At 43.0% G+C, this 13,805-nt stretch overlaps 1 protein-coding gene across 4 annotated transcripts in view; it reads right to left on the bottom strand.

Annotated features, from left to right (window-relative positions):
* Positions 1-13,805, bottom strand: part of PTPRG (protein tyrosine phosphatase receptor type G) — a 698,663-nt gene that overhangs the window by 140,749 nt on the left and 544,109 nt on the right. For all 4 annotated transcript variants that reach the window (XM_058288185.2, XM_058288182.1, XM_058288184.2 and 1 more), the window contains exon 7: positions 1,583-1,740. In XM_058288185.2, the coding sequence (XP_058144168.1) occupies positions 1,583-1,740 (158 nt within the window). The remainder of the gene's footprint in view (positions 1-1,582; positions 1,741-13,805) is intronic.

The raw sequence follows: 13,805 nt of genomic DNA, 5'->3' as shown, positions 1-13,805 counted from the left end.
CGTTTCATATTTCATTAGCTCCTTAAGGCTGACAGATTCTATTCAGAAACAATATAAAATCCGAATCGCCAGTCCTTTCTTTTTCATCAGAGTGGAAATACAAGGGGAAAAAAAAAATCTCAAAGTAAAATGCCTGCCAACAGCAATGAGACCAAACAAATCTGTTTAGCCTGGCCCTACACCTAAATCTGTAAGAGGGATAAATCGTCTCTCCTCCATACAGCTCCTTCTAGAGAACCTGTTCATTAACCTCCAGAAGGGCAACTCTGCCTGTCTTGGGACCCTACTCAGTGCCCTGGATGACTTAATCAAGGGTGAATGCGTGACAGGAGGCCAGGCAATTCACTGGTGGGTCTGTTCAGATCCATACTGGAGTACCTAATTCAAGACCAGGATATTGTGAGTTGGTAGCCGGCCCTTGAGTTGTAAGGTTATCTGGTACTACAGCAACCATATTGGGCCAGGCAACCAAAACAATGCAAGTGGGGAGAGAGAAGGTACCAGAATTTTGCAAAGTACAGAATCACAAAGCTATGACAGAAACTCCAAGATTTAATAGACCACAGGCCCCTGGAAGACAGCAAAAAGCATGTGCCTCACTTTTCTCTAGTTCTAGTCCAGGTCACAATGTGACTCAACTGCCTTCATCTCAGGATGTTTCTACCATTGTTTCTTTGAGGTACCTCTTCTCCTTTGGCTAACTTTAAGTGGGTCTCTAATTCTTACATCCAAAAAAGGCCTGATGAGGACACTATCTGACCCTGTTTCCTCTGCTTCTGTACTCTGTACCCACTGTCATTGTTAGGCAGACACTGCTGATCTCCTTAGCCACCAATTTCCACCCACAGCTAACTGCTCGGCTTAAAGTGCCACCTTCCCAGGAAATCTCTGGCTCCACCATTCATTAACCATGAATCCTCGGGCACGTTACTTAGCCTCTCCATGCCACAGCTTTCTCATGTGTACACTGCAGCGTAAGACCCATTAAGCTGAAATATGTCACATGGATAGTCAAGTGCATGACACACAGAAAGAACTCAAGCAATGGTGTTTTTTATTTCATTTCTTTGTGTACACAAATCTCTCATTTCTGTGTGCAGATTTAGTGGCTGAGAGCATGACTCTGGGGGTTAGACACCACAGCTCGGCAAAGAGCTGTTGACCTTGGGCAAGTTACTTACCTTTGTGTCTTTGTTTCCTCTTCTGTAAAACACGGGTGTAATAGTCCCCACCACATAAGGACAAAATGGGTCAACACATGCAAAGAACTTAGAAGAGTCCTTGCCACAAGGTATCATCATCACAAAGGCTAGCTCTTATGATTTTTCAAGATTGAACACTGAAACATGTCCTAATTCCAGGCCTGCAGTTCTCCTCAGCTGCTTAGTTAATGTGGAGTGAGAAACCAGGCTTTATATTTTATAATTTTTGGGTTCAAAACATGTATGCTGGGCGAAAGAACAAAGGAATCGGTGAAGAGCATGCAATAAATAAAAAACCAAAACTCTCTCCTGGGGTATTCTAGCAAAGTCAGCACAAAACAAGGAAACATGGAAAAATCCCATTTGGGCTTCGGATCTACCTGATGGTAAGAGATGGGAACAGGCCTCCGGAAGACGATCCACTCCACAATTTCACTACACGGGGGGGTGGTCAAAGAGCCCGTGTACCGGTAGTAGCTGCCCAGGGAGGCAGGCAGGAGGTCCCGGAGGACAAACGGATCCAGAAAGGTCTCCTTCTCTGTTGGGGAAAAAGGGCAAAGAAAAGCACAAATATAGGTTGGATGATGCTCAGATACCCAGTCAAGACCCTTGCAATGCTGGAACCTCCTCACAAGCCTTATGTTTGTTTACAACATTTGGGGGTGGGAGAGCCACAGAAATCAAAGCAGCCCTTCCCAGAGGACACCAGCCCCCCAGTGTAGTTCAAGAACGGCTCCATGATGATAACAGTGTTGGGTAATGGTCAGTCCTTCCTGCTGCCCCAGGAAACAGATGAAGTACTCTACCATAGCAAAGTCCCCGGGAAGACCTGCAGAAAAGAAACGGGCTTGACCTTATTTAACCCATCCTGTCCCAATCTTGTTTCCTTGCGGAACCCTTGTCTATCCAATACCAATGACCTAATCATAAGTATCAATAAGAAATGGGAACTGTAAACAAATGGTACAGTGCAATTTCAAAGTTGGTTTTATTTCATTGTGGTTTCAACTAAGTCGTATCCAAATCAAAGTAGAATCTAACTTAGGCACAACCCTGAACTTGAAAACAATGGCACTGGAAACAGTTTTCTTTTCACTTTTCTTAAATGGAAGAAATGATATTTAAGATGAGGAAACAAGGCATGGAATGGGCTAGGGCATGCCCAAAGTCACTCAGTGTTAAATAGCAAGACAGGGGTATGAACTCATGGCCCGCATGGTTCTGCCTCAGCTAAAGAACCCCAGGTGATTTGATGGAACCACAGGAATAGTTTTCCCAAGCCACACATCTCCTCCCTCCTCTATCTTTCATGCAGAACAGCCAGACAAGGCATTTGGGCAAATGTGTGTCTCCAGACATAAGATGTCTACCTAACTGGGGGATAACGGGGAACAAAAACAAAAACAACAGAAATCAACTCCAAAAGAATCATTAAAATTTTAAGTTCCTTTTACCAGCAATTAGTTGAATAAGACTTAACATTTCTTTAGCTTTTACTCGTGTTTGAATCATTATTTCAAACATTTAAATATAATGTGTGTGCCAGGCCCTATACTAAGAGCTTATAAAAAGATTAGTGTTCTTAATACCTGCAAGAGCCCTACAAATATGTCCTATTATAATTCCAGTTTTACAAAGCTGGGATGCACAACCTGGTAGGCAGAATCTAGAATCCAGGTTTCTAACATGCTTCACAATCCTCCGAAGTAAATACTTATTAAAAAAGAAAAAAAAAAAATTTTTTTTTTGATGGATGCCTAAAGCTATTTTTTAATAACAATGGAGGGGGTCACAAAACAGGACAGGAATAGCTTTTAAGGAAACACAGATCTCAGAAGGATACAATTAACAGAAATAGCCCTAAAGGAAGCAAGTCACTCTTGTGAAGTTTGTAGCTGGCTTCTCCACCTTCCGGCTGCCCTCTCTTCCCATCCCAAGCCCTGGTTCTGGCCTGGTTTCAAGTAGAGAATCAGTCTGGGCTGTAGCCTTTGGAGATACGGTTGGGAGCCCAAAGGAAAGCCATACATCTAGCACAGGTCCCGCCCCAGGAATGGCACCCTGAGAACTCATGGCCTGTGGCTGAATGGGGTTACTTTAAATACCCTCATTGTACAGATGTGGAAACTGAGGCACAGAGAGGTTAAATAACTCCAAGGTCCTCAGAGTGCACAGTGTAGCAACAGCAGTTACTTGTGAGGCTCAAAAAGCTTGCCTTATGCTTACGTGGGTTTTTGATTCATTTCCTATAAGAAGTACTAACTAATAAATGCAATAGTCTTTTAAATCAAAATCACAAGAGCAGTTTCTGTTGGACAAAAGGCCATACATCACGGGATTGCCCACTGGCAAGCCTGGACTTTAATTCAAACCCGGTGATCGGCATCAGCCTAATGACAGGGAACTCTCTGCAAATGAACTTGGCTGGGGCAAGTTTGGGTGGGTGCAGGACCACTTTGTGTCCTGGCCTCTGCCGCTGCCTCTGTGCTTCCTGGGCTGTGTAAACAGTCAACACAAAGCCGGTAGCAAGAGGGGCATGCGGGGGGCGGCTGCCATCCACAACCGCAAACCCACCGCCTCCGTTTCTCTCTAAGTTGCGGGTGAACTGGGCGTCACGCTGGCGCGCACCAACCTGCCTTAGGATCAAGGGCTCTAGACTGAATGGCCAGAAAATCTGCAGGGTTTTCCCCTAGGGGCCTCATCCAGTATTAGGGTGGCAGTCAAGCGTGCTACGCGCAGATGGGAAGTGACAAGCCGATCCTTACAAGCCGGCGGCCAAGCCCCATCGCAAGTACCCACTTGAGAAACAGGCCGCGGCTTTGAAGCACACGAAAAGATAATGCAGAGACAGCTGCCCCGGCAATCGGAGGAGACCAGATTTCAAAATGGAACTCCGCTTCAGCAGGGTGAGGACCCTTAAAAGCTTCTCGGTGCCGGCTGGGGACCTGGGCAGAGCCCACGGGCGCCACGGTCACCACCACGGCGAGTGCAGGGCTTCGGCCTCGACCAGCGGCTTCAGGTGCACGTTCTGGCTTTGGCTGCCTGGAAGGGGCAGTCCAAGTGGGGGTGGGCAGAGCTGGTGAGGTGGGCGGAAGAGGAGGTCTCAGCGTCTCTGCTTACTTATTCTTCCACCGTCTCTGCCATCAGATCGCGGAACTCAAAGCCCTTATGGTGCCCTAGTGACTGGCTCCGGGAGCTAAAGAACTTTTTCTTACAAAAAAAATTAAGCCCGGGAGTCTGTAGCTCAAACAGCTAAAAGTGCAGCCTCTGCAGTGACACTTTGAAAACCTCCAATTTAACCCAATTCTTTAATTTTACTGCAGGGGAAGTGGAAAACCAGAGGGAAGGAAGAGGCCCAATACCAAAACCTTGAGGAAGACGAGGATGAGATCCTTTCTTCAAGGAAACTGCGCGGGGTCTGAACTGTAAACCTGGAGAGCGGCAGATACCACCTAGTGCTGAGAAAATGAAACCTCACCACTGCCCCAAGCAGCACTCCACTTGTCTTCCTCCAGGGTTTGGCGAAGACAGCAGGCCCTCAGCCTTCCCGGGTTCAAATCCCAGGTTCAAATCCTGGCTCTGGCACCTGCTCAGCTGTGCAGTCTTACACAGGCTACCAAACCCTCCCAGGCGTTGTGAAAATTAAATAAGTCAATACAAGAAGGGGGTTCAGAAAGAGCTCGGAACATAGCATTTGATAAATGATAGCTGCTATTAGTTGCATTCTAATTCTGATTTCCTTTAGGGTTGTTATTACTATTCCTTTAATCACCAAGGTCTAGCCATGTACTTCCTTTATTGTCTTGTCCATATGTCCTTTATTTTGTTTATAACTGGTTACTATTCTCCATCATCCAGAGGCCTAGAAGTTAGTTTTCTTTGCTAAAGCTCCAGCATGGGCTTTGGAATCAACAGTCATTTAATAGCTGGGTGGCCTTTGGGCAAAGGACTTCTCTGAATCCTTTCAGGTAATCTGCAAAATGGGAACAAATAGGAATATTTATCCCTCAGGGTTGCTGTGACAATTAAGCAAGCTATCCTTGGAGGGGTCTTAGAACAGTGCCTGGCCCATTAGAAGCCTTGATTTATCAAAGTGAGCACTTCCCTGGGAGCAAGCTCAGCTGAGTTCCAGGCCTGCTCCGTACTGTGTAAATCAGGGATTAGTCAATGTCAGGAAAAACGTTAACTAATCCCCTTTAGTCTCTGCAGACCAAGAGACAAAATTGAAAATATTATGTAGGTAGTTATATGACAGATGTCCACAACCTTATTGTGAAATCCAATACATGATGATAATAATTCAGTACTAAGATTTATGTAGTAAGAATGCAATCTTTTTCTTGGGCGGGGGAGGGGGGAATAACAATTTGCTCAATTAGGGTTCAAATGTAAAAACCAGTCTTAGTGGCCATAGAAACATAGACAGTTGGAGGGACGTGGCCTGGGGCCACAATACCCCATTTTCGTTTCTTTTTAGCCATGGATGGGGGGGCACAGCCATGCCACCTGTTCTGGGGCCCCCAATGTTGACAGTCATTTCTTTTGTGAGCAATATAATACAGAAGTAACTCTTTTTTTTTTTAGATTTTTATTATTTTTATTTATTTAATTCCCCTCCCCTCCCCCGGTTGTCTGTTTTCTGTGTCTTTTTGCTGCGTCTTGTTTCTTTGTCCGCTTCTGTTGTCGTCAGCAGCACGGGAAGTGTGGGTGGCGCCATTCCTCGGCAGGCTGCTCCCTCCTTCACGCTGGGCGGCTCTCCTTATGGGTGCACTCCTTGCGCGTGGTGCTCCCCCACACGGGGGACACCCCCGCGTAGCATGGCACTCCCTGCGCGCATCAGCACTGTGCATGGGCCAGCTCCACACGGGTCAAGGAGGCCCAGGGCCTGAACCGCGGACCTCCCATGTGGTAGACGGACGCCCTAACCACTGGGCCAAAGTCCGGCTCCCCAGAAGTAACTCTTGAGCTGTTTTCTTCTCCTTGGGTTTTCTAAGTTCAAAATGAGCATGAGTTTATACCGATCATTTTAGAAATTCCATTTCCTGCTCAGGTCTTTAGGCAGTGCTCACCTGACAAATGGGATGCTCAAAATGCTTCATGGTAAGTTAGAAACAGTTCTAGAAATGATAGCCCCATATTGCCAGCACAGCCCAAACAGCTTGCTTAAGCCATAGGTGCTCAACTGGTGGGACCTGAGACTGGGAATTCCTGAGTAAAGCCACTGGGAAGGAGGAGTAGTGAACTTTTCGGATGAAAATTTAAACTACTCCATTAAGAAAATCTTAACAAATGCAGATATTATAAAATGAGGGGAAGGGCTGGAGCCAGAGCCCCTGGGTTTGAATCCTAATGGCCGTTCTTAATGGTGTGTTCTCAGACAAGTTGTTCGACCTCTCTATAACTGTTTCCTCTGTAAAATGACATAAAAAATAACTATCAACCTCATAAGGAGGTTCTGATATAAAATGAGTTAAAATTAGTAAGGGACTCAGAGAAAGTGCTTAGAGAAATCTTTTTATAAAAGGGCAGTGTGACTTCATCTATATCCTCAACAGAGCATTCTGTCTTCAACTTTTATCTTAATTATTAATTTGAATTCAAAATATTCCTATCCCAGCCACTTAACTAGTTAGAAAAATATTTGAGACACTCTACTTATACTACCATTCATTCCATTATACCATAATAAGCAGGTACTATGCATTACTAGATGAAAGAATTGAAAAGGAATGGATCTCATTCCACTTTAAGGAACCCTAGTGCTATATGCAGACAATATTATATTTTAATAATTAATTGTTCATCAAAGAAAAAGATGAGGAGCAAGGATGCTAAATTCAAAGTTATTCAAATTGCAAAAATGAATAATGTATGACTTTTATATTAAATACACACTGTATTAAAAGTAGTCTACATTTCACCTAACTCTCTCTTTCATTTTTAAAGCTTTCTGAATGACAGTATGAATAATCAGTTAGGGGAGGTTTATTTAGAAAAAGAAATACCTTATTTGAATGCCAATGGAGTATATTTTAAGATGACTAAATTTTTTTTATCAATTAGAAAATTTTGCATGAGGGCTTTAAAGACATGACCATCCATTAAACTTAACGCAGCTCAGTTATCCTTGCAGTTTGCTTTCAGCCTTAAATTATATCTGGCTTGATGCTGTTCAATTTTTTCTTTCTGATAGCAGTGCCAGGAGGTAATTTTTAATTAAAGAAAATTTGAAAGATTCAAACATGCATAATTGGATTAAAAATGTGATCATTAAAACATTAGATGATAATCATCTGATTGATTGCATTTTTTGGTGTGTTAATAACCTAATATTTTCAATGCTTTGGTTATATAGGGAAAAAAATGTCCTTTATAAAATATGATGAACAATCAACATACAGATAAGGTCTGTGCCATAATCAAGAATATATAGAATTATATTGACTATATATATATATACACAGCCATGAACAAAGTATCACATTTGAAGGTGCTTGGATAGGGTGTAGCAGTCTCTAGAGGAAAAGAACCTGAGTCAGTCCAAAAAAGGCATCAACTCATTTGGAAGGGTTTGGAATATACCAACCATAAAGAGCCCAAATTTCTGTTTTTAGCCTGATAACCATTTAGTTTCTTCAGGATTTCCCAAAACTTTGTATAAGTAAAAGCTATTAACTTCCTTAAATGCTTAAGATTACCAGGGAGTACTAGCCCTCTGCTTTGTGTTGGGAAGGGTAGGGAAGGGTGACAATGCAAAGAACTAGCCATTAAGTCACTCTAAATGGGGGGAAAGATCTATGGCAGCTCTGCTCAAACTTTAAGGTCCATGCAAGTCACCTGGGGGACCTTGTTACAATGCAGCTCCTGATGGAGCTTAGGACCAAATGCCATTCAGCAGCAAACAATTCAGCCATAGTTGACTGACTCACTTCTCAATGAGTATTCTTTGACCACTAGCAATTTTAAGGGTAGGCTCACTGAGAAGGAAGTAACTTGATTAAAAACCTGAAGGTGGTAAGGAAGCGAGACAGGTGGCTATTTAGAGAGAACATTCCAAGCAGAGGGGGCCTGGACTCTGCTTGGTGTGTGACTGGAGTGAGCAAGAGGACAGGTAGAAGGGAAAGTTCAATAGCCAGAAATTGACAGGGTGGGGAACAACTGCTGGGTCAGTGCAATTTGTAATACGGCTCAAGATCTGAAGAGGCCACAGAGTGTAGTGAGACACTAGCCACAGAGCCAGCAGGTGCTGGGTTAAGTGTGGACGCACCACGAATGTACGGTGTGACCTGGGAGGCATCATCGGTCTGATATGCTGGTGACAGGCATCCTGCACGGTGTCCTACTGTGGAGTAGGTCCTTTACACGTGGCTGCATCCATTTCTCAAACTAAAGCACTATGTGTGTGTCCAAAGTGGGCAAGCCACGGCCTGCCAGCCAAATCCAGCCTGCGGCCTGTTTCTGTAAATGAAGTTTTATTGGATCATAGTTTACATATTGTCTACAGCTGCTTCCGAGCTACAACACCCATTCAATCAGAGAAAACATGGCCTTCAAAGCCTCAGGTATTTACTATCTGGTCCTGTAAAGAGGAAGCTTAAAAGGGATGGCAATATGCGATAAGATCATGCTGACCCAGGAAGCAGCATTAAGGGGGCAAGCTCCATGGGGAGGTCGAGGCATGGAGCCCATTTTCACCTCTGGGATGAAATGCACATTCCCTGCCCCCCCCTACATGCACAGTCCAGAGAAAACCCCAGAGGCCCAAATGTCAGCATGGAAAACTAGCCCTGCAGGTCTGGGTACCTGGAGAGGAGCACCAAGGTCAGGACCCAGTTGCCCCCTCTCCCCCGATTTAAGACATCTAGGTGCCTTGACTTCGTCTCTGATTTCAGCTGACAAAATGCAGCATTCTGATTTAATGGTTGATGGATGAATGAAACATATATTGACAGTAGTATTTCCAGAGACAGAATACATGAAGAATGCAGTCTTGTCAACAATTAAGAAGTGAACATGGCATTTAAATTACACAGCCCTATGGTGACAATCATGCAGTATTATCACTGAGCAGTTCCACTGCCTGCCTCTCTCCCCTACATGGCTCTGGCAGCCCTAACTGACACAGTATGGACACGTTTGGCTTCCTTCTGATGTTCGGTAAATGAGGAGAAACTGAAGCACACAGTTAAGTGATTTTGACAGCAATTAGGGAGTTGGTTGATATTGGAACTAGAAACCAGGTCAGCAGAGTGGAAAGGGAAGGCACTTCAGAGTCCCATACAGCTGGGTTCAAATTACTGCTTCCCTTCATGAGCTGGGATAAATTAGCTAACCTCTGTGAACGTCAGTTTGTTCCATCTGTAAAATGGGATTAAGAACACTTATCTCCTTATGCTCCTGCTGGGATTAAATGAGATTGCAGGTACAGAATATCTAGGCAGACCCAGGTACACAGTCAGGCTTAGCAAGGCTGCTGCTGCTTTCTTCACCAGCTCTCTACTCTCACCCTGGATACCTGGATGGAAGGTGATAGTCTCTAGGGGAAAATACTGTCCTTTCCTCGATTTCAAAGTAACTGGTTACCTGGAATTGTCTCTGTCATCATCATCATCTTTATCATTTCATTTTATTTTTGTATGGCCCAATTAAGTCAAACAACATACATTCTATTTCTGTTTTTTAAGATTTATTTTTATTTATTTCTCTCCCCTTCTCCCCCACTGTCTGCTCTCTTGTGTCCATTTGCTGTGTGTTCTTCTGTGTCCACTTATATTCTTGTCAGCGGCACTGGGAATCTGCATCTCTTTGTTGCATCATCTTGCTGCATCAGCTCTCTGTGTGTGCGGCGCCACTCCTGGGTGGCGCAGGGAAGCTCTCCTTGTGGGGTGCACTCCTTGCGCATGGGGCTCTCCCATGCAGGGGACACCCCTGCGTGGCATGGCACTTCTTGTGCGAGGCAGCACTGCGCATGGCCCAGCTCGCCACATGGGCCAGGAGGCCCTGGGTTTGAACCCTGGACCTCCTAAATGGTAGGTGGATGCTCTATCAGTTGAGTCATATCTGCTTCTGCATACATTCGCTTTCAATAGCCAGGTAATGAAGGAGGCAGAACTCAGAGCTCCGTGATGGTTCCCTGTCATCACATGGCCTTGGCATTCAACCCAGCAAATAACAACTACAGTGGGCTTGGTGGCAGTGGCGGCAATAAAAACTAACACCTGAGCTTATCGCCTTCCAGGCAGTTAAGTATAGTAAGTCTTCGCATTCTCAGGACAGTCCAGTAAGGTCGGTACCATTATTACCTTATTTTACAGTGGAGAACACTGAGCCACAAAGAGGTTAAGTGATTTGCCCTGGTTATTCAATGAGTCAAAGCAGAGCTGTACTCAAACCCAAAGACTGTGCTCTTGGTGCCTACACAACCATGCCTCTCCCACACCAAGGTGGCACGTGTATGACAGGGTAAGAACACCGCACAGGTAGTCAAGCGTTTTAGCAAGCACATTTGCAAAAGATGATCAGAGACATAATTTTATATGCTCTCTCGCATCCCACTGAAACAACCAGGAAAAGGGTATTTCCCTGAACTCCCATAATCCTGTTCAAATGATCAAATACTGACAAAGATGGCTGGCCAAATGAGAACAGGCTTCCAATTCAAACCATACCAAGGAATCACTTCTGAAGTCTCTTTATGTGTTAACAATATTGTTAACAATGCCATTAGTGATAAAATATAAATCACACAGTATCCCATTTCCCTGCTTTGGTTAAGAAAAGAGATGGAAATAGTTCACTTCTATGGTACTGAATCCGACACACTGAAATCCAGGAAACTGTGGAAATCACTTAAGTGTGCCTGTTTCTAGAAGATTTTGAGATCAAAAGTATTCAGATAAACATCTGTTCTTCCTGCATCCATAACAGACATGAGTCAATCAGTCAAGACCAGGGTGTGGTCTAATTACAACACACTTCCTAAAAGTTCCAAGTAATTAAATCTGGAAACCTAAACTTCAAACTGGAAATTCTGTTGCATGTTAAGATGTTCAAAACTATCAGCGAGTGATAGATAATACAGCATTGGTTGTCCTATTCAAAAGGGAGAAAATAATTTGCATGATTTCTTTCTTCAAGGTTAAAGAAAGGTTAACATTAAATCAAAAACCTTATTACTTCAAAAGATTGTACTCAATTTTTAAATAATGAGCATTTATCATTTTTGTAATTAGAAATAATTTTAAAAGCTATGAGACCTTATGTTTCCTAAAAATGAAACCTCAAATCTAGTCTTTTCTTTTTACCACCAAGAAGACACTAAGATCACTGTTGTGAACTTTTCTTGATGCCCCCTTGAGCTGGAAACTTTCCTCTTGCCTACCTTTGTTCAGTTTAATCACCATGGGCAATATAGTTTTTACCTCTGCATTCTAGCTGGGCAGCTCTGCCACTGGAACAGGCTAACCCCACCAATACGGAGGTAGCACTCTACAGTTCAATTTGCAACTCACACAGGGATGACCTCTAAAATCTTGCTGCTCAGCTTAATAAAGGGTAACTTTTTGTTTTATTGGCTTTTTCTTAGTAGCCATGTTCTTAACACCAACATTTCTAGCTTTATCAATTACTGGTTTGGTGATCTTGGACAAATCGCTAAATCCATCACATAACTCAGCAAAATAATAAAAGGCACATAGTAATAAAGGTAAAAAGAAAAAAAAAAGAATGACATATATTATGTGTTTGAAAATGAGGAACAAATTCAGTAAAAACTGAAAATATTAAAATCGTTACACAAGTGTAAGGAAAATGTTGATGATGAAAAATCTGTACTTAGACTCATGTACTTCAACTAAAAGTCGCCATTAGTTTAGACCTTAAAATACAAGAAAAGAATAAACATGGGGCAAAGATCAAGAAAGAAAAAAAAGGAAGGGAGAAAAGTTAGAAGAGAAAAGAAGGAGGTGGTGGTGGGGAAGTCGACATTTACGAAGGTGTCTCGTACTGATTCTACGGGGAAGAGGTTGATCTGTTTTCCCTAGTTGCCGAGAATAAAGCCACTGGCACTCTGGGCCAAGAGCGGTGACAGTCAAAGAACAGTCAAAGCTCAAGCACTGGAATTAGGAAAAAGGATCACTGGCAGCATTTCCTTCCGAACTGTAGAGTGGGGAAAGGGAAAAAGGATGATGAACTTCTTTTTTCTGTTTCCCATCTTAAGAAAGCCCCCGACTAGGATATATGCAAAAAATATACACGTGTACACCATGTAGACCAGTTAGCGGTAATAGTCTGATGACGTTCTTTCATAATCTGTAACAAATGTTCCACAGCTATTGAGGTGTTGACGGAGGGGTGATGTATGGGAATTCTGCACATTATGGATGATTGTTTTGTAAGCTCGCAATTTCTCGGAAAAAAAAAAGTACCCAACTACTCTATCACTGTAATTTCTTCCTTCCCTTTCCCTTCCAGTTCATGCTAAATATTCCCCCCTCCAAAACAACAAATAAATGGAAAAAGAGTTGTGTGGGTGAATTTCTAGGGGGAGAAAAAAACAAACAACCCTATTACTTCATTGAGACACATTTAGGTTACATGAAGATTTGGGCAGGATCAAAACTGAAACCCATCTCTGTAATATCTACCAACTGGTAGATACATGACCTGAGTGGATGTTTACACTGTTCCAAAGAAAACTTATCCCCATTCCTAGCAAGGCCTATCTAAACATAAACCCCTGGCTGCAGACAATACAATTAGTAGAGTTATTACCTTCACTTCAGTCAGGCCAGAAGTTGGTAAACTTTTCCTACAAAGGGCTAGACAGTAAATATTTAAGGCTTGCTGGCCATCAGTGTCTCTGTCACAACTATGCAACACTGCCATTGATAATATGTACACAGATGAGTGTGGCTGTGTTTCAATAAAGCTTTATTTACAAAAACAGGGCCCGATTTGGTCCACAGCTTGTATGCAGTTTGCCAACGCCTGATTTAGAGGGTACTGAACACATGCCAGAGACCGTCACTTCTCAGTGCTTTCTGTGTACTACTGCATTTAGCAATAACATTCTCAAGGCTGGTGCTCTCACTACCCCCATTTTACAGAGGTGGAAACTCAGGGACAGAGAGATTAAGCAATTTGTACAAGATCACACAACTGCTAAGGTGATGAACCATAATTCAAATCCAGGACAATGCTGAAGTACGGTTCTAGAATCCTTGTTTCCAAGAATCAAATTTCAAATGGAAAAAAAAACAAAAACAAAATTCCATTATTTTTTAAAGTATTCCATAATTCTGACTTTTTATAAAAATTCACTTCAAAGCTCTGTCTATTTGGGTGAACATATGAGATAATTTTGCACTGGTCTTTCTGACTTTCAGCACCAAGAATGAGTGAAAAAAGAGAAGAAAAAAAAAAGATTGAAGATTCCCCTAAGAGACTACCATTTTCCAAGGGCAGATGCCACTTCTTGTTCATCATTTTACCTTCAGCACCTTGGTTAGCACTTAGGCACTCAATGGATGGGAAGATTGATGGAGTCTATGATTAAAGGAGCCTGAAATTCACACTCACGTACGCACACACACACACACACAGAGG

The sequence above is a fragment of the Dasypus novemcinctus genome, chromosome 26 (genome assembly GCF_030445035.2).
Source record: "Dasypus novemcinctus isolate mDasNov1 chromosome 26, mDasNov1.1.hap2, whole genome shotgun sequence".
NCBI classification, from domain to species: domain Eukaryota; kingdom Metazoa; phylum Chordata; class Mammalia; order Cingulata; family Dasypodidae; genus Dasypus; species Dasypus novemcinctus.
Note: the sequence above shows the minus strand (reverse complement) of the source record. Positions and strands in the feature narration are given on the sequence as shown.